At 34.2% G+C, this 19,703-nt stretch overlaps 3 protein-coding genes across 4 annotated transcripts; 1 reads left to right on the forward strand and 2 right to left on the reverse strand.

Moving 5' to 3' along the window:
• Positions 1-1,076: 1,076 nt before the first annotated feature.
• Positions 1,077-5,657, reverse strand: LOC105120546 (70 kDa peptidyl-prolyl isomerase-like). The gene is made up of 13 exons (XM_011018797.1): positions 5,217-5,657; positions 5,032-5,118; positions 4,671-4,928; positions 4,488-4,568; positions 4,306-4,386; positions 3,949-4,143; positions 3,422-3,511; positions 3,146-3,321; positions 2,840-2,962; positions 2,600-2,746; positions 1,901-2,028; positions 1,706-1,826; positions 1,077-1,538 (listed from the first exon to the last, which is right to left on the reverse strand). Exons 1-13 carry the CDS (start codon positions 5,413-5,415, stop codon positions 1,398-1,400), a joined length of 1,827 nt encoding a protein of 608 aa, XP_011017099.1. The 5' UTR covers positions 5,416-5,657; the 3' UTR covers positions 1,077-1,397.
• Positions 5,658-8,410: 2,753 nt separating this feature from the next.
• On the forward strand, positions 8,411-13,601 carry LOC105120547 (U3 small nucleolar RNA-associated protein 4-like). Of its 2 annotated transcripts, none has more exons than XM_011018798.1 (11): positions 8,411-8,737; positions 8,841-8,984; positions 9,140-9,449; positions 9,537-9,600; positions 9,785-9,898; positions 10,025-10,187; positions 10,411-10,561; positions 10,720-11,315; positions 11,674-11,855; positions 12,150-12,410; positions 12,929-13,601. In XM_011018798.1, exons 1-11 carry the CDS (start codon positions 8,573-8,575, stop codon positions 13,236-13,238), a joined length of 2,460 nt encoding a protein of 819 aa, XP_011017100.1. In that variant the 5' UTR covers positions 8,411-8,572; the 3' UTR covers positions 13,239-13,601. The 2 variants fall into 2 exon arrangements, with proteins under 2 accessions (XP_011017100.1, XP_011017102.1); XM_011018800.1 differs by having other exon boundaries at positions 8,662-8,747.
• Positions 13,602-17,293: 3,692 nt separating this feature from the next.
• On the reverse strand, positions 17,294-18,722 carry LOC105120549 (uncharacterized). Its single transcript, XM_011018801.1, has 4 exons — positions 18,278-18,722; positions 18,107-18,178; positions 17,662-17,737; positions 17,294-17,559 (listed from the first exon to the last, which is right to left on the reverse strand). Exons 1-4 carry the CDS (start codon positions 18,605-18,607, stop codon positions 17,531-17,533), a joined length of 507 nt encoding a protein of 168 aa, XP_011017103.1. The 5' UTR covers positions 18,608-18,722; the 3' UTR covers positions 17,294-17,530.
• Positions 18,723-19,703: the final 981 nt, after the last annotated feature.

A 19,703-nucleotide genomic window follows, 5' to 3' on the forward strand; every position in this document is an offset into this window, starting at 1 on the left:
TTTGTAAATTTTTTATATTTTTAAATTATTAATGTATTGATATTAAAAATAAAAAATATTATTTTAATATATTTTTAAATAAAAAATACTTTAAATCATACTGTTATATAATCTCAAACAGTACATAAACTCAAAGAGAAGAGATAGATCATAAGCATAGTTTTATCAATTTTTGTGGTTCCTCGTCAAAACATTTTTCTAACTACACTATTTTCCAAAAAAAAAATTGGAAAGTACTATTTTTCAAAAAAAAAAATCCTCATTTTATCTTCTACTCTCATGAACACTTGATTATCCTCCTGTGATTTCTAAATCTGAGGTTCCCTCGTCAAAACATTTGCTTTCATCCCAAGCGTTGTCTTCGGTGAATCAATGGCATGCTTGTTCATCCCTTCTTCTTGCTTTTCCCTTAACCCCAGACAATCACTTCAGCCTCTCCTCCTCCCTTGATGATAATGGTTTGTGGATGGCGGTGAGGATGAGATAAAAGGTTCATGCGGAATTTTGGGTGTTGATTTCAGACTGTCGATCTTTGGTGATTTGTGATTTTAAAAGCCAAATCATGGTTGGTGATTGAGCTTTAAAAAAAAATATAATATATATATATAATAACAAAAATAAAGAAATAAAATTGTTTAGAAATTGAAGAAAAGATGAGGTTAGGTTAATTGATTTGAAACAGAAAGCGGAAATAAATTTATGGTTGTTTCAGAGAGAGAGAGAGAGAGAGATAAAACTAAGAGTTTTTCTAATTTTTAACTATTCATATCTTTTTATTTTTCTAAAATGTACTTTTCTTTAAATACCATACACATCTCAAATGTCAGGACTGCAATAACTGAACTAGTGTGTTTTTAGTATCTTGCTGTATATTACTTTTTAAAAATATTTTAAAAAATAAATCAAAATATTTTAAAGAAAAAATAATTTCTTTTATTTCAATATATTAAAATCATAAATCAAACACACAAAGAAAACATCAATTTAATTTTTTTTTTAAAACACAAACACTCAAATACAACGTCCTACCGAAGAAGCAAGGAAAAGCATCCAACTAATCAAACCTCCAACCATCTAACAAAGTCAACCTTCTGAGCCACTAATTTGAAACTTCAAATCATGTCTTCCAGTACATTATCATTTTCGAATCTAAAACATGGTACGAAGAACGGGAACAAAAATAGAAGGAAAAGAAAACAGAGAGCACGAAAGGAAACTGGAAAAAATAATCCCTCATTGGTCTCCAAATGTTGCATTCCCTGTACGGTTAATATTATAATGCAAAGATGAGCAGCGAAGGAGATTTGTTTGTTATCTCACAGTGGACAATAATTCTATTGCATCTGTGCGTGCATTTTCCCTCTTGCTTGTTAGGTTATTATATACATAAGTTTTCTTTAACAAAGATGCTGACAGGAATCAACAGCCTTTCCATTGTCAGGTGGATATGAACTATCAGCAACATTTTCCATTTCCATTTCCATTGCCACAGCCTCTCCATTTTTCATGTCATCATCTGCTCTCTCGACTTTCAATTTCTGTCAGAATATTTTACATTTCCATGAAAGTTGGAAAAATAATGCAATCATAAAATAATAGCATTTGACACCATTTCACAGCACTTCCTCCGAATGCTGGAAAAGCACCTCAAACGTTTCAGCTTTAAAATTTAAGGCGTGTTTGACATGGTTAGTGTCTTTTTTACCTTGGTTATGGCAGATGTTTGCCTTGTCATATCCGCAAACATGTTGGAATAGAGCTTTGCATCTCTCTTGTTACTTTCTGCTTGAAGTTGTTTCAATGTCTTCTGAATTAACTTCATCTCCCTGAAAAAGACAAGGAACACGCATGAGAAAATCTTAGCTATAAACGTATAAGAAAGTGCTATGTCCTCTAGTACCTGTTTTGAGGATCAACTTCAAGAGCTTTCTTAATGTCCATGTCAGCTGAGACCAAATCTGTAGTTTGGATCAGTGCTTGTGCCCGCCTGTAAAGGGCTTTTATGTTGTAGAACTCAATATCCAGTACCTATGATCAAAACACAGAATACAACATGTCATCTTGTCTTGTATCATCCCTATCTAGCCTTCTACAATGCTGAAGGCCGAGAGAATTTGCTCCTCTCTATCCATTTTAAATAGAAGCTTCATTCTTCAACCCATAACCAGTTAAAATGCGGAGATCATTTTTACTGAGCACTGAACAGCCTAGAGTCATCATTTCATCAAGAGCAAAGGACATTTATAGCATCTAGCCATTGCCCCTTTCAATGAAATTGTGAAAATTCTGCATAGCAATTAGAACCCATTTCTCAGGGGTGCCAACTGAAAAACCGCCATCAAATTTCTACTCACTTGTAAAAGCATACGGGACTGGAATGACAAACTCGAGCATACATTTTTCCAACCCAGTAAATAACTTTTATATCTCAGAATTAACTTTAGAGATCCCATACCTCACACTTAATTCTTATGTCTATTATTTTATCATCAATTTTCCTCCTTCCAAATATAATCTCTCACTGAAAAACGATTTTTCAAGTAATATGATTTTTCAAATTTGACAGCATTTGGCAACTACTTTCGTTGATGCATCTTACCTTTGAACATAACTTGATTGCTCCCTGAAAATCATTAAGTTTGAGGCTACATGCTGCCTTGTTTAGCCAGCAAGTTACTCTCATTGCTGTAACCAGCTTTTGCTCATCATCCCCAAAAACTTCCTCTTCACCAACATAACTTGCAGCCTGATGGGATGGGACATGCAGTTAAAAATAAATCAAAATCTCTAGATCTGACCATAAGCAATGAAATATGGGAGAAATCAAGTGCTGAGCTACCTTATCATACTTTTTTCCAGCTCTTAGATACTTCCCACTTTTAAATAGCAGATTTCCTTCTTCTTTCTTTCTCTCAGCAGCCTTAATTTTCTCCTGATTATTCATCTCCCATGGTGTTTTCTCCTATTTGTTAGACAACAGAAAGTATTAAGTCAACAATCCTAAACCAGACAGTAAAAGGAGACTTTGGGGAGAAGGGATGCAGCTTAACAAATAGCCATCTGTGGTTTATCATGTCTTATTATATTGACAACAGAAAGTAGTATCTCAACTGTAGCTCTACAATACAATCACTTAACTGACTACCTTAATAAAATCTAACATTTCAACTTCATAGACTAAGCTTGATGATGGGGGTACAATAGCAAGATCCCTCTTTGTTTCAATGTTTCCAAAGCCGTATTCTGGCTTTACTGTTAATATTGCATGTTCCCCCTTCTTCATTGTTGCCACAGCTCGGTCTAAACCAGCGATCACTTGCTCTAGATACGGAAAATGCAATATTCTTCTATTAGCGATTCTCAGAAACAGTAAATGATATACCATAACAAAGAGATCACACCATATCAGAGTTAAACTAACCTTCATCTGTTATAAATTGCAAAGGCTGCCTATCATCAATTCCTTTTCTTTCAAACACAGTTCCATCCTCTAGCCTAGCTGTATAGCTAACTGCATGAAGAATTTTGTAAAGATTAATATCTCCAGAACATACATTTGCGCAATGCCATGGTTAAGAAATCTATGGGCTGGAAAGGATGTTTTGCTCTCTGGATCAATCAGTTCTTAAGTAAGTAAATAGTTTTTGCAGTATTGGAAGAGTCAGTTGCTGTTGTCATTTCTGAATGCCTGTTATTTGTGGCATATATGGATTCACTGAGAAAAGGGGAGAGAGAGGGATTCAATGTCAAATATACATATATATTCCTATCGAACTTAGCAGGTATTTGAACATGAAGCTGGAACTATTTAAGCAATCCCCATTCACTATGGTTTTCCTGGACAGGTTTACATATCTGGCACACTAATTTCATTTTAGACCCAAGTGAGATGTCACTTTGCAAAAAACTCCTTATCTAAATTGATTTTACCAATATCAGAATACTTACTAGTTACTGTTGCACCTTCATTTGCAACAAGGGAGCCCTCCCCCTCTTTCAGGATCTTCTTGAAGACCTTAGCATCACCAGTAACATCAATAACAGGCTTAAAGGATGTTAGCTCCAGATCAATGTACAGAGTAGAATTTGGTGGGACAGGACAGATTGCATCACTAGCATCTTTTCCTTCCTGTCCAAAAGCATCTGCAAACATCATTTTTCCAGGTGAAGGCCTAAAATTAAAATTTAAAATAAGGGAGCCTATGAGATATACAACTAAAAAAGCATGAAGTTTGGACTCAATTTCAAGATGAACAATGCCATAACCTCTCATGAAACAATTTGTAACAGTGGTAAAAGACATACATTGAGGTTGAACAACTAGTTTGACTTTCTCTCCCCTTTTCATGGTCATGGTTGCCTTTGGCAATGCTGGACATAAATGACCTGAATACAAGCACAAGTTTTATTAAACAAAAATAGGCATCATCAACAAATAATTGATATTCCCAGACAAGAACCACAAAATTCCAGTTGATCAACATTACCGTCTTTTACATAAAACTCAATTCCTTCTTCTAGTGTTTTTGCCACAATAGTGCCATCAGCAAGGGCCACCTGATACTTCACTGCATTTTATACAGAAACCCACCCACATCATCCCACTCATGCATTCCAAATGATTAACAGAAAGGAACAAAAGTACATCACAAACTGAGCAACTGAAGTACCAAGGACTTCATCTAAATCACCAGGACGCTCGTGCTTTTCTCCGTTCTCCACGATTTTCTTTATAATTCCACCATCTTTGCTCACATCCACCACCTTGATCCACGAAACAAGCTCAACCTCATATCGAACAAAAGAATTCGTCGGCACAGCATCACGCCCTGCCACTCCAAGGCCCAATTCAGGAGGCAACGTGAACAATGCGCATTCGCCCTTTTTCATGGTAATGATCCCATGATCCAATCCAGCCACCACTTCCCCTATTAGACCCACAAACATAAGAATCAATCAATCAATCTAAAAACACAGATTAAGCAACTCCGTGCAGGGAAAAAAAAACTTTTTTTCTTAAAAGGGACTTACCTTGACCAAGTTTCATAATCACAGATGAATCCCTATCTCTTGTGGAATCAAACTTAGTACCATCAGGTAATGTGCCCACGTAATGAACTGCATTTAGATCAGCAATTTCTCTCAAAATTCATCACAAAAAACCACACTGGTGTCACTAAAACAAGCAAATGCTGTAGTAAACAATAAATTAGTACCGGTGACTTCATCATTGAATTCTGGGGTTTCCCAGCCAAGGCCACGCTTGAGGAGTTTCTTCCTTATACCAGAATTACCAAGCTCTCTCTCTTCGCCAACCTTGAGAGGAGGAGCTGATTCGATCACCTCCCCTGGTTCTTCATCGAGGTCTTCCTCGTGTTCACTGTCTGAATCGCGAGTCCCTTTCTCTACACCCATATGATAACTCCGTCGACTTCAACTTCTCGGCCTCCGATCAGTCGCACAATGTTTTTTGTATTTTCCGAGGTGATAAATGAGAGATGTTGACGGTGTTGGTAGCAGTAGCAGTGATCCTTTTGATAGTAGCAGCTTCTGGAGTCTGCAATGTGGCGGGACGGGGACGCGAGGAGCCCGAGGTAATTTTGATGATTACGGCATAGGAGCATGCTTTGTGGATTGTGATTTTTGCTTGGAGAATTACGTTATTTAGGCATTTGAAATTTGGATTAATTATTATTATTATATCATCATTTATATTTCTAACTTGTCATGCTTAAACAATTAAATAATTTATAGATAAGGAAGAAGTCTGCTAAATTCTCTGTTCTGCTTCAATACGTGAAATTCAATTAAATTTATTTATTATTATAAATTTTATGTTTTATCTTTGTGTCTTTTTATTTAGTTTCATATGCTTTATTTATAGTTTTTTTAGTGTACTCATCCTTGATTTTCCATGGTTTATTATTTTTTAATTAAAAATCTTAATTGTAATTGCTTCTAAAATACAATTACTATTATTGAATCAACCTTACTGTTTATCGTCATGTCTCAGCGAATCTTGACCGGATTTATTATTTTATTTACGAGACTTGATCGTCTAAAAATTTTAAAATCGTCATCAATCATTGATAATGGTGTGATTAGTTATCTAAATCCATTTATTTTAACTAATTATTATTAATTTTTTTCTTAGTTGAGGACAAGGACCAATCATTTTAATTTTTTTAAATTAATATAATAAATTAAAAAAATCACCAGAATAACATGATTAAAAAAATAGTAAAATAATATATTTTATACTTGTCATGATTTTCAATCATGATATTTATATATCATTACCATTTAAAATAACAATAATAATAAAATATTAAATAAGTCAAGTATGAAAGAAAAATATAAAAGAGAAAAGGACTATAAAAATACACTAAAATTCTAAGTATAAAATTATAAACATCATTGAAAATATTCCTTGGAATCTTATATTAACTAGAATAAAATAGACCAGGCTCGAATGGATTAATAATTAAAGTGCCTCTTAAAATTTTTAAGGGCGTGGGAATGTAAATAGAGGATGAGAGCGTAAGGAATGAAAAAACATACTACTAGTACCAAACCATGATCTTCAACCACTTCCATTACTGAGGTGATTCAAACATCGTCTTTATTTTATTTTTTTAATAATAATGATTTTTTTTTCTTCACCCAAAAAGCTTGCACTCTTTTTAAAAGACATTGAAGTGTTTTTATATGATTGACTTATCATTTTAAAAAACAAGTAAGTGTTTTCTTATCTTGATTGTATAATAAGTTGTTTAAAATATTTTTTAAAACAAATAATTTAAACATATAACATCAAAGGATATTTTCATACTTTCATAATGTTATTTCATTATTGCAACTTAAGTTAAGAAGTAATTTGATTTTAACCGGATATAAAAAATAATAGACAATTAAAATACACAATAAAACAACAAAATTAATATTAAAATAAAAAAAATTTATGCACGAGGTCAATGGAAATTTTTGGTTTTAAATATTTTTTAATTAAAAATTCAGTTTATAAACACTTTTGTATCTAGTAATATAAAGAAAACGAAAAAAAATATATGTGTGCAACATAACACGTAAAGGGTGTTCATGCCATTTAGGTAACTTGTAAAGGGTGCTCATACCTTTTAAGTAGTGCTTTTTAGTGTTCATAATACCTTTTCATTGTGCAATTTAGAATGTCATCAAGTCCTTTTTTTGCTGGTGTGTGCGTGCTTTTGATGATCCTTTTGTTTCCCATTTTCTTCTCTCTTTCCTCATTTAAAACTACAACTTAACCCTCTTCATTGTTTGTATCTTAACTTGAATCTCTATTTTTTTAATTTTTTATTTTTAATCCTGATCATTTTGCATAAGTTTTATTTATTTTTAATTTTATTATTAAATCCCAACTCACTAAATATTATATTCTTCAATTTAATCCTTATTTTTTAAATTTCCAAGTTTTAGCCTTAGTTTTTTTTTAAAGTTTTATTGGTTTTTAATTTCATCATTTAATTCAAATTCATAGCATTATATTTTTCAACTTGATCCTTATCGTTTTGATTTATATTTTTTCTATGGACTTTTTGTAAAAGTCATTATCTTTTTTAACTTCATCATTTAATTAAAATACATTTTTTTATTTTTTATGTTAATTTTAAGTCCCATATTTTTAAATTTGTATTGTCCCTTTACTAAATTATTTTCTTTTTAAATTTTATCATTCAATTAAATATAAAATTTATTTTTAATATAATTTCTATCTTTAGTTTTTTAATTATTATTTTTTAAAAAATATTTCTATACAATTTTTTTTTAATTTTATCATTTAATATATGATTGATTAAGAATTATAATTCATATTTTTTCTAGATAGGGTATTTTAATGTTAATAATCTAGATCACAAGTTTAAAATGTTAATATAAGCTTTTTTAAAAAAAAATCTTTATAATTCTTTTTATTTTTTTTAAAGGTTATTTTAAGTTACACAAATTTAACAAAATATTCCGGATTAGCTTAACTTGATTATATAATTGTCCAAAATAGGTTTTTATATTTTTTTTAAACCCGAACATGATTTTGTTTTTTTTTTTTTTAAAATAGTCTGTCCCATGACAATGCGCATACGGAGGCTAGTGAACACTAGCCTAAGCAGACAATTAAAGCCTAACATATTCTTTAAATGTAAAATACCAGCAGAGTTGACATTGGCCCCTAAATTGATAACTTTTAATTGGAAGCACACCTTAAAGGCCCAAGCAAGGTCAACCGTGGAGTTTCGAGTTCAAATTCTCTTTCATAGAGAGAGGCCTCGGCCCAGCCGTAGAAACCCTAGAAACACTGTCCTTCGCCAGATAAACCGGTCCCTCAAGGGTCCGGTTCAGGTATAAACAATGCACAGGAATCAATCACGCGCTTTAACTCTCATAGGAAACCTAACACGCACTGTATCGCCTTCTCTTACGTCGCTCTCCCTCCCTCCCTCCCCACCTCCTAAAATCATCACTCCCTAACTACTTAAACCCTAGGGAACATATCTCGCCGATTTCTCCTTTTGGCTTTGATTTTAGCCAAGCAGAAATGCTAGGGGCTGTTTATAGGAACAGCTCAATCGAGTGGAGGCCGTCTCCAGTTGTATGTCTAGCCACCAGCGCCGACGAGTCTCAGGTCGCTGCCGCTCGTGAAGACGGCTCACTCGAGATTTGGCTCGTGTCTCCTGGCTCCGTCGGTTGGCACTGCCAGCTGGTACTTAATTGTAACACTTTTAGTCTCTTATTTATCTTATGAAACTAATTTAATTAAGTAGTCAGAGGTTTTTCTTAATCATTTTGCGAATTCTTATGCGCAGACAATTCACGGGGACCCTAACTCGCGAGTTTCGTCGCTAGTGTGGTGTCATGCTGGCTCGAAAGGGTTACCTTGTGGTAGATTGTTTTCGTCTAGCATTGATGGTTCAGTTTCGGAGTGGGATATTTTTCACTTAAAGCAGAAGGTGAAATTATTGCTTGCATTTGGTTTACTTTTAAGAATTTGTATGGAATATTCTGCTGCCTATTTTTTTACAGCCGCAAATATACTCTCTGAATGTTGGGCTACGCAATACTGAGAATTGATTAAATTTCCATATGCTGTTGAATGCACTGGCAGAATGTGTTGGAGTCAACCGGGGTCTCAATTTGGCAGATGGCGGTGGCACCATCTACCGATTCAGAAATTCATACAGAGCACAATTCACAGCATCTTGGAAATGGATATTTAAATAATAGATACAAAGGTGGTGAAGCCTCTGAAGACAGTAGCGATAGTGAAGATGATTCTGGATCGGATGAACAACATGAGCAAATAGTTGTCGAGGATCCACGTCTGGCAATTGCTTGTGATGATGGGTGTGTGCGAATATACACTATTCCTGCTTCGGATGAGTTAATATACAATAGAACATTGCCCAGGGTCAGTGGTGAGACATCTGCACCTCTGTGAATCCTCTGCTGAGTTGTTGCTTTCCCAATTGTGAAGAACTATTTGCTCATGTGATTGTTTGCAGGGCGTGTTTTAAGTGTGACATGGAGTCCTGATGCGAGTAGAATATATTCAGGCACTAGCGATGGGTGAGTTTTCCTTGCAATATGCTATTCACATGTAGCTCAGTGATTTTGACTTCAAAACCCTCAGATTTAATCATAACATTAGCTAACAGTTCTGGAATATTGTTGCTTTTTTGCTCTAAAGCATTTTTTTAATGATTTTCATTTTCAAGTATATGCTATCTTATGCATGTCAGCATTCTTGCAGGTTTGTAAGGTGCTGGGATGCTAAGCTGGGTAATGAGATATACAGGATTACAGCTGGGCTTGGTGGTTTGGGTAGCGGACCTGACCTTTGCATATGGTCTTTACTCGCACTGAGGTAGATACACACGCATTCCTGTTTGTTTGTTCTTTGTGGCGAAGTATGTGTAGGAAGCAGGTGTATAGTGTACTTTAGGTCATGCTGTAGTTTTTCAGCACATCTGATAATTGATTCTTATTTCAGATGTGGGACCCTTGTTAGTGCAGACAGTACTGGTGCTGTTCAGTTTTGGGACTCTCAACATGGGACACTTTTGCAGGCACACACTTCTCACAAGGGTGATGTGAATGCTCTAGCAGCTGCACCTTCTCATAACAGGGTGTTCTCTGCAGGATCCGATGGTCAGGTAAAGATACTTTGCATATGTGGAGCTTAAACTCGCTATAATTTTCTAAATATGTATCTGTCCATTGTGAGATGTAAAAAGTAAATTCAATCCTCTAGAAAACCTGATGTTATTCCACCATACAATACTCATTTCTGCATTTGCCTGACAAGAATGTCATTTGCTATCCATTTGGGATTGGAGTTTACTGTTTGGCTAATGTTTTCTATGCTTCTGTTTGCAGGTTATTCTTTATAAGCTTTCTAGTGAGACAGTTGAATCTGTTTACGACACATCTTCTGAAATGCTGAAGAAATGGATATATGTCGGTTATGTAAGAGCTCATACACATGATGTTAGAGCCTTGACAGTGGCAGTACCAATTAGTCGAGAAGGTGTGTATGGTATCTTTTACCCTGTGCTGTACTTTTCATGGCACTTTAGTATGTATTTATGTAATGTATATTGCAAATACTTGTGTATGATTTTTGTTGCCTTAGATTCTGTATTTTGATGTTTCTCACTTGCTGAAACTGTGTGCTTCTGAATGAAGATCCTTTGCCTGATGATAAAGTTAAACGAATTCGTCATAAGAAGAAGCCTATCGAGTTTAGTTACCATAAATGGGCGCATATGGGAGTTCCTATGCTTATCTCTGCTGGTGATGACACAAAGCTCTTTGCCTATTCTGCTCAGGAATTCACTAAGTTCTCGCCCCATGATATCTGCCCAGCACCCCAAAGAGTGCCAATTCAGTTGGCTCTTAATACCGTATTCAACCAAAATTGTTTGCTTCTAGTCCAATCATCTTCGTGGCTGGATATTCTTTGTGTTAAAACAAAAGGTGGATCCATGAATGATACTGGTCCTGGCCCATCAAGAGGCTGTGCGACAACGGATATTCTCGCTCGAATTAAGACTAAGAGATCTCGGAAAATTATTTGCAGCACCATTTCTAATGCAGGGGTTTTATTTGCTTACTCAGACCATTTTAAACCCTGCCTTTTTGAATTGAAGAAGGAAGTCAGAAGAAGTGCATGGACTGTTAATAAAAAGCCTCTCCCTCAGAACTTGCCATATGCACATTCCATGGTTTTCAGTGTGGATTCATCTCGATTGATGATAGCAGGACATGATAGAAAGATATATGTAAGTATTTTCAATGATCTTTTTTCTTTAAAAAATGTCACTGGAAATTTCACTGAGGTCTTCTGCATCGAGTCAAGATTTAAATAAAACCATTCAAACACCTATTTTCAATTAGGTTGTGTAAAACTTTAGGTGCAATGTTTTATTGCAGGGCATACTACTTAGTCTGTCACCTCATAAAAAATCTAGTTTTGTGTCATGAAATAGGTCCTGTAATTCTAGCTTTTGTTGGGTGGCAAAGAAAATTCTACTGTGATTGTATTTACCAATAATTATTTTTGAAAGACACCCCCCCCCCCCCCCCCAATATTGCTATTGGCCTTTTCAATACTCCCGCTTGCTTTTGTTACTGCTGTAGGTGGTGGATGTGGGCAGTTCAGAGCTAGTACATACCTTCACACCACGTCGTGAGGAATATGGTGAGGAATTACCCCCTAGTGAGCCTCCCATAACAAAAATGTTTACTAGTTGTGATGGGCAATGGTTAGCTGCCATCAACTGCTTTGGAGACACATATGTATTTAACCTGGAGACCCAAAGGTTTGGAATCTAGCTTCTTGATACTACTTTATTTGCATCTTGAGCCATTCTTAACTGCATGTTTAACAGCCCAAGTATGAGCCACTCATTGTTACTTATAATTATTTGAGACCCTTGATGTTCAAGAAATCTGTTTAGAATGTGGTCCATGGTTTCTGATGGTCAAGGAACCTAATTTGTTTGATTGGCTGTTCTAATTGGATTTAAGTCACCTGACGAGTCTCATGCCTTGTAGATTACAAGTCTACTAGTTTTCTTCCACAGGACTAACTATATTTTGCTCCTGTAAAACAGGCAGCACTGGTTCATAGCTAGATTGGATGGTGCCTCTGTAACAGCTGGTGGTTTCCCCCCTCAAAATAACAACGTGCTTGTAATCACAACCTCATCAAATCAAGTCTGTGCATTCGATGTGGAGGCAAAACAGCTAGGACAATGGTCAATGCAGCATTCATTTGTTCTACCAAAGAGATACCAAGAATTTCCCGGGGAGGTCATTGGGCTCTCTTTTCTGCCTCTGTCAAGTCCTCCGTCTGTTATCATTTACAGTGCCAGGTGCTGCTTCTATCTTCTTATTTGTTATCATTTATAGCATGTAAATTTGTCCATCTGTAGTTCCCCTTTTATATTTTTAGGATTGAATGGGCTTCATTCTCATCTATTCATTCCAATACTTGGTTTTCTAGGGAAGGTTTTCCAAACATTATATTTGAGAGGGGTAAATCTCAACTATTTATGAAACACTGGTGTCTTAGAAAATTTCTGAAGTTTGTTAAAAGAATGCTAGAGAGAAAGCATTTATGACCCCCCCTCCTTTTTGGTCCATGTTCATTCCCCATCTTGGGATATAAACAGGATGTAATGTAGGGAATGAATTAACATGGTGGCGGTTCCCATCTAGTATGTAATTAGGGCTAATGGATTTGAGTGTGTTTAAGGGGTAAAACAGCCGGCTTGGAACTCGTGATTGATTAAACTTCTATCCTTGGATGGTCTTTAGAAGCGTATATGGCAGCATTCTTTGCTATCTATTTCAATGTTAAATATAATGTTTGAGATTTTGTCTGATGTAGGGCAATGTGCTTAATTGACTTTGGGATGCCAGTTGATCGAGAGGAAGATGGTGATTTGGTAAACAGTCAGCATTCTTCACCGAAGAAGTTACAGGCTACTACCTTGAATGGGGGACTGAAACGTAAATTGAAGGAATATCAACCAGAGTCTAAACATAGAAAAAATTTTGAATTTTTTGCTTTCAGAGATCCTGTTTTATTTATTAGCCACCTTTCTGAAAATTCTATCTTGATCCTGGACAGACCATGGATGGATGTGGTTAAAACTTTTGATGCCCAACCTGTCCACAGACATATATTTGGGACATAACTGCTAAGTCAAGGGTTCTTTACAGGCATAATAGGGAAGGAAGATATGGCAATTCGATCCATATTATTGACATCACAATTTTGTTATCTTACTGGTGAGTGGGGTGGGGATTATGGGTTTCCAAGGCATGCTGTGCATTGTATTTCCTAAAATAATTGCTGTTAACAAGTTAAAATAGCAATTTTGTCTTAACCATATTTTAGCCTTGTCCAATACGTGTTTGATGTGTCAGTTTATAGATTCAATTCAGTAGTGATTTTTTATTGAATGGTGGACCGCAGCAGTCTGCTCTGAAGAATCAAAGATGTAAATCTTGCTCAAAATGAAATGGAGAATTGGACTTAGCTTATCGAGTCTGCCTGCGTAGTTGTTTTATGGATTGTCTGCTTGCTGTTTCGTTATTCTGGTTTAGTCTGCTAACATGGGACCTCGTTGTTATTGCATGTAGGAGTCAGAGACCTTTAGCAGTGTTTGTTTGGAAGCAGTGTTTGCTTGGGAGGGAGTATGATTGCGATTGGTTTTGAAATAATTTTTTATATTAAAATAAATATATATTAATGATGTTTTTGTATTTTTTTAAAATTATTTTTGATATTAGTATATTAAAATAATTTAAAAATATATTAATTTAAAGTAAATACAAAAATTTTAATTTTTTTTAATATTTTTAAAATGCAAAAACAAATACCCTGTAATAAAGCATCCTATTTCTAGTAGCGGTTGCGGGGGTATGCGGCAGCTTGGCCTTCAGTAAAATAATAGTCAGTTTCTTTTCTTTTCTCACTCTAAACTCCGGTGGAAGTCCCTGCATGATAATAAATTAGAGGTCGCTAGTTACCTCATTATTATAACGCATGGTAAAGAAAAAAAAAATCTCACATTTTCTCCCTCTTCTTTTCCTTTCTTCCCCCTCTTCTTTTCCTTTCTTCTCCCTCCTTTCTGCAGTAGAGCTCCTCACAACCCCCACGTGTTGAACCTTCTAATTTATTCCTGTGTTGCCCTATAATAGCTTTGTGAGTAGATAGGCAGAGCGTGTCAAATCGATCAGGCAATTGTAAAATGAAAATTGGGAAGACTGGTTATATTGTAAAGGAGGTAACTTTAGCAAATTTCCACAAATTCTTCGGGGAGGTCAAATTGCATCAGCCTCCTTTTAACTTCAGTTTTTTCCATTGGATGACTTCAAAAATATTCAGTATTTAAGTCCTTGCTTGAATGCTAAAGCTTACGCAGCTGTAACAAATAACTTCAGCTATTTCTATTGGTTCTTTAATGTTTTTTGAGGTTTTTTAATAAAAAAATATGTTAAAAAATATATTTTTAAATAAAATAATATTTATTCATGATTTTTTAGCTAGTGTTTTTGTTTGGTAATTCTGATTTTTAGAAAAAAGTCGTGCATTTGTTTTGTAAATAAGTTTTTAATTTATATTTAAATTAGTACCATGTCTTGGTTTTTTTTTTTTTTTGTATTTGGTATTTTTTAAATAGTGGTTGTTTTTTAAGTATTTTGTATGTATTTAATTTTTGAATAAATTTTTCTAATTCATCTATAATTTTTTTTATGTTTTATATAATTGATATTTATTTTTAAAAACAAAAAATATTTATTTTTGAATAGTACTTCTAATAAGTGCAGCTTTACAATATATTTTTTTCATTTGATTTTATTTAATGAATTTTATATGTTTATTTTTATTATCATTTGATTAAGTAAAAATATAATTTTATTAAATAGAGTTATTGAATATAATCAGGTAAATAGATTGTGGCCTTTTGATTTTGCAAGATACATATTTAGTTAGAGTTGATGTTTTTGTTTTATTTGTTGACCCATATAATTCTTAATTTATTTAATTAGATATGTGTATAAATTTTTTGAGTTATACTTTATATTTTTTAAGTAAAAAATATATTGAAAAAACTTATATATTTATTTTTAAAAAAAAAAATATTCTGCTCATGGTAAAGTATAGATCAAATAACTAGTTATTTATTCTCTTAATTCAGGTATAAAAAACTATATTGTAGAGGGGCATCATAAATATTTTTTTTTTTAAAAGAACATATAGCTTGTGTGGAACTTTTGTTAAGGATATTGATTTGAATTCTAAATAAAAATAAATTGTTAAAAAATAATAAAAGAAAAGAAAAGAGCGAAGGCCATTTGATTTGCTACGTAATTCTCCTAGAAATTAACATTAAAAATAATATTTCAAAAATTCACATTACAGCACCAACCTATTGTTTACAAAACCTCCGCCTATTTCTTTCATTTTTCCTTTTCTAACCGCACCATCTCTTCTCACCAGTATTTAATTTAACCCAACCTCTTCCAAACCATATCTAGCCCTATTTTGAACGCTCTGAACTTAGCTTGGATGGCGTTACAACACCCCTTCTTGTTGTGAAGCCACCACAAAACGCCCCATGCAATCTCAAATCTAACCACCCGCTCCAAGAAGCCCCGGGTTACCCATGATGGCACCATCGATGTCGATGTTTAATTTAACCCAATCTTCTTTGGGTGGAGAACTAAAAAATATATAGAGTTCCTTGAGAGACAAATTGTAAATGCTAGTTCTTTTTTATAAGCACCTCTGATCTCAGTAGCATACTGGATGAACAGTGTGTGATGATTTAGTGAAGGATTTGAAGTCGAAGGCTCTTTCATTTCTCCATATCAAGAAGAACCAGGTTCACCACTTCAAAAGGATGCTCTGGGTTTGCTTTTCAGTTGCTGGAGATTTTGATATTTTCTTTTGATTTTAATTTTCATGAGAGCTTGACAAGTGCGTCCAAGAAGTTGCCTGGCCAACATCTGTTGATTTATCACAATAGCTTGTATGCTTCTATGGTGATTGTAGGGTCTAAATTCCATCTGAAAGCTCCCTGTACTCTTTCTTATTTCTTCTCCATCACAGTTACCTGCGGCAACAGGATCTGACTGCTGAGGATAATTATCTATCAAGCTAAAATATTGGTATCTGTCTCCAATTATCTATCCTTATTTCTTCAGTTATTTGACCATACAATAAAACTATAGTTGGTATGGCATTAATCCCGATACATGGTCCTCTGCTAGTATGATGCCAACTTATTTTTTATGAAGTAGAAACTACATTATAGGAGGTTTGACAGGACACCAGTGAGGGTTTTGTCCTTTTCCTAATTCCGAGTCTTTTTCCGAGACATGAGTTGCTAATTCTGAGGATTGGAGCCCCTTAGTAGAGGTTTAGAAGGAAACCACAAAAAAATAAAAAAAAAATTCAATAATTGCAACCAATATTATGTATGGATCACAATCTTAGCAGGTTGCTATCCGGGGTGGTGGGGTGCTCTTCTTTTGGTCCTTTTTTTGTGGAAATCGTGGCTTACCTTTTGGTTCCTTCCATCGGGAAAAATTGTCTGGCTCGAGTCCTGAGGGGCATCAATTGCCAGATTTTACCAACTCTTACCTAATTTTAATGCAGGCTAGCAGTTACAGAAGAGGGAAAAAATAGGGCACTTATTATGCTTGGTCAAGGCCCTTTCTCCTCAATCTTATATGGGTGGTTGGGAAGGTTGCAAATGGATACCTTGTTGGAAAATATTTTTAACGCGGTCTTTATGACATGTAATGTAGATTTTAAATTAAATTATAATTAAGATTTAGAGTATGTTGAACTCTAAATATTGGGCAAAGCACTGTTCATGATAGATATAGGTGTAAAAGTTATATATAAAGAATTTATAATCTAGTCAAAATAGGATAATGAAAAATCTGTTTTTTATCCTTACAAAATAACCCGAAGTTCTGGTATAAATTAGGGAACTTTTTATTCTCGAGATTTCTGGACAATTGCTCAGGATAGATATTGACAACAACTAAAGCTTGAGCCTCCAAATTAGACATATTGCTTTCTGCTATTTTTTATCTTATATTACTCCGAGCAAGTTGATAAATTTGATTCAGCACCAGTTAAAGTAGAGAAGGCAAGACTGCACAGGAGACCTACTAGTTTCCTTGTGTGATCGCCGCAATGGTGACAAAAGAAGAAGAAAAAAAAGGGTGTCTTAAAGCAGATAACTAGTTTATTTTTTTTTAATGTACGCATGTTGTTTCCCACTGCTTTGACAAGAAGAAATAAAAAAGGATTAGAACTGGAAAAAACAAAAATAAAAACAAATGAACAAAATCTATTTGAGATCCAATGACCTTTTCCTCCCCTTTTACACTCCTTCCATTTCTCTCTCCAGAGTCTAGAGCAACTGCAGTGGCAGAGACAAAGGATGCTAATCATTACAATTTGTCACTTCCATTTTCTTGCCTGACAATCACCTGCAATCATCACAAATTTCAGACAATAGAAGTACTAATGAATCCTTAATGCTTATAGTTTTAGATTAAAGATTACCAACCAGACACCGAACAAAGTCTAACCTGGTTCTTTTGAAGCTGCCTTTTCAGAATGGGAGGATTGAAAGAATCCAGGGTGCTTCTTGAGTGAGGATTTCCCCTGAAATGGCATTTGGTCATATTTAGTGGTCAATTTAGAAATGTTTATTAATAAAAGTAAATTGACTTAATAGAAAATTATATTTTTATTTAATTGCAGTGATTGGCTGGATCGAAATACACTATAGATAAAAAGTTACAATATGGTGTAATAATCCGTAGAACTTGTATATGTGTTGATATATCCATAACACATGAAAAAGCATACGGGCAAACGATATGTGCAGGAAAAAACTAAGGGGGTTAGCGGCCTCCTTTTGCTCTATGCAGATTCGCTCCTAGTCACATTCAGATTTATCCAGAGGTGGAGAGATCGATAAGAAGAAATGCGGAAAAAATCTGGAAAAAAATGCCTAACGCTGACAAATACCTTAAAATGTGTTGCAGAGAAACCTTGGGAGAATTCCAGGACATGTTCTGTTGTGCCTTCATTGTTCACTTTCTGCATATATTTCCAGTAGCCATTTTTTCAATATATAAAAATGTTTTTCCACCAATATATGGAAGATGAAGATTATATCATTTCTTTTGAACAACTTGCCTTGCCCAACGCAGGAGAGCTAGCAGTGTCGTCAAGATATGAAGGCTGTTTGCTTCTACCATATTCTTTGCTCTTCTTTTTGCTTTTGCTCTTCTTGGCCAATTCATCACAGCCGTATTCATCAGCTTTACAATACTGAGGAGGCCCAGAGGATGCATCAGAAACCATAGACAAATCCTCCTCTTGGTCTTCCTCTACTCTTGCATAATCTCCATCAACAAAACCACCGAAACCCTGATATTGATGTTTTGAATTAGACGATTGGTTCAGGTATGATGTCCAACCAGATTCACTGCCACCACCACTATATTCAGAAGCTGATACATTCATCTCCAGTCTTCTCTTTTTGAAGCCAACCTCAAATGGCTTTCTTACAAAGGCTACTTATTACTAATTACAGTTACAGTGATAGAGAGAATAAGAATGAAAACGCAATTCCGCTCTTGACGGTAGTGGAATAGAGCTATGAAAAACTAAATGAATCACATTCAAATCATAGACTATTTTTTTGTCTTTTGCTCTATCCTTTCGCACCCATCTTGTTTTATCTGTGTGTGAAGCAACCAGAATTGCCAGCATGTAGGAGACTGCACCAACTGGTAAGCATTTGTGACAAGGGAAACGATAAATGTCCAGCTTACTCTACTAGTGAACCCATGGGGACCTTGAATGGGGTCAATAATTAGGTATTATCTGAGTACCATTTTCCTTTCCTTTTCTTTTTATTTGTTTGATAATTTGAAAGTAATTTGACCAACATGTCCTTAAATAATAGAAAGGGATAGTGTCCAATCTCTTTCTAGTAAGAAAATCAGTATAAGCTCGAATGTTAAAACTAACAGTTAGTTATTATTTTGGGATAAAAAAATATAATTAAAATAAAAAAGATAAGATATAATATGAAATAAAAATAAAATTTTATGTGTTAGTGTTGTACAAAATAAATTGATTTTCTTCTTATTTCATTTGATTGATATCGGAGAAGGCAAAATCAAATATAAAAAATTTATTTTATTTTTAATATATAATAATGTCAAATTTATATATTTTTAAAAATAATTAGATACTTTCTAATATTAAATTTAATAATAATATAATAACTAAGTTATAAATTCTAGACTAATTTGGAGGGTTCATTTTAAAAGCTGACTGATTTTGAAAAGATTTTATTAATCTGGCTTGAATAAAAACTCAGTCAAGGTAAAAATCCTAGTGATTTTTTTTTTTAAAATAAATTTAGTTAAAATGATGTTATTTTAAAAAATAATTTTTTATTTTATATTAAGATAGACTTTTTCTATGATATTGGGATACAATTATCAAAAAAATAAATAAATTATATGGGATGCATTTGGCGCGTGACACCTGGTATTCAAATTCAACACTAGCGAACGGTGCGGGGTTATATGTGTTCTGACTGGCTCGC

This window comes from Populus euphratica, unplaced genomic scaffold, assembly GCF_000495115.2.
Source record: "Populus euphratica unplaced genomic scaffold, PopEup_1.0 scaffold6.1, whole genome shotgun sequence".
In the NCBI taxonomy this organism is placed as follows: Eukaryota; Viridiplantae; Streptophyta; class Magnoliopsida; order Malpighiales; family Salicaceae; genus Populus; species Populus euphratica.

Coding starts and splice junctions, on each gene's coding strand:
- LOC105120549 (XM_011018801.1), bottom strand. CDS start 18,607: ATGAATGTATCAGCTTCTGAATATAGTGGTGGTGGCAGTGAATCTGGT. Junction 17,738..18,106: donor TCTCTGCAACACATTTTAAG/GTATTTGTCAGC, acceptor ATGCCATTTCAG/GGGAAATCCTCACTCAAGAA. Junction 17,560..17,661: donor GGCAGCTTCAAAAGAACCAG/GTTAGACTTTGT, acceptor TGATGATTGCAG/GTGATTGTCAGGCAAGAAAA.
- LOC105120547 (XM_011018798.1), top strand. CDS start 8,573: ATGCTAGGGGCTGTTTATAGGAACAGCTCAATCGAGTGGAGGCCGTCT. Junction 9,450..9,536: donor AACATTGCCCAGGGTCAGTG/GTGAGACATCTG, acceptor GATTGTTTGCAG/GGCGTGTTTTAAGTGTGACA. Junction 11,856..12,149: donor TTTAACCTGGAGACCCAAAG/GTTTGGAATCTA, acceptor CCTGTAAAACAG/GCAGCACTGGTTCATAGCTA.
- LOC105120546 (XM_011018797.1), bottom strand. CDS start 5,415: ATGGGTGTAGAGAAAGGGACTCGCGATTCAGACAGTGAACACGAGGAA. Junction 2,963..3,145: donor AAATGTTAGATTTTATTAAG/GTAGTCAGTTAA, acceptor TCTAACAAATAG/GAGAAAACACCATGGGAGAT. Junction 2,747..2,839: donor CTGGAAAAAAGTATGATAAG/GTAGCTCAGCAC, acceptor CCATCCCATCAG/GCTGCAAGTTATGTTGGTGA.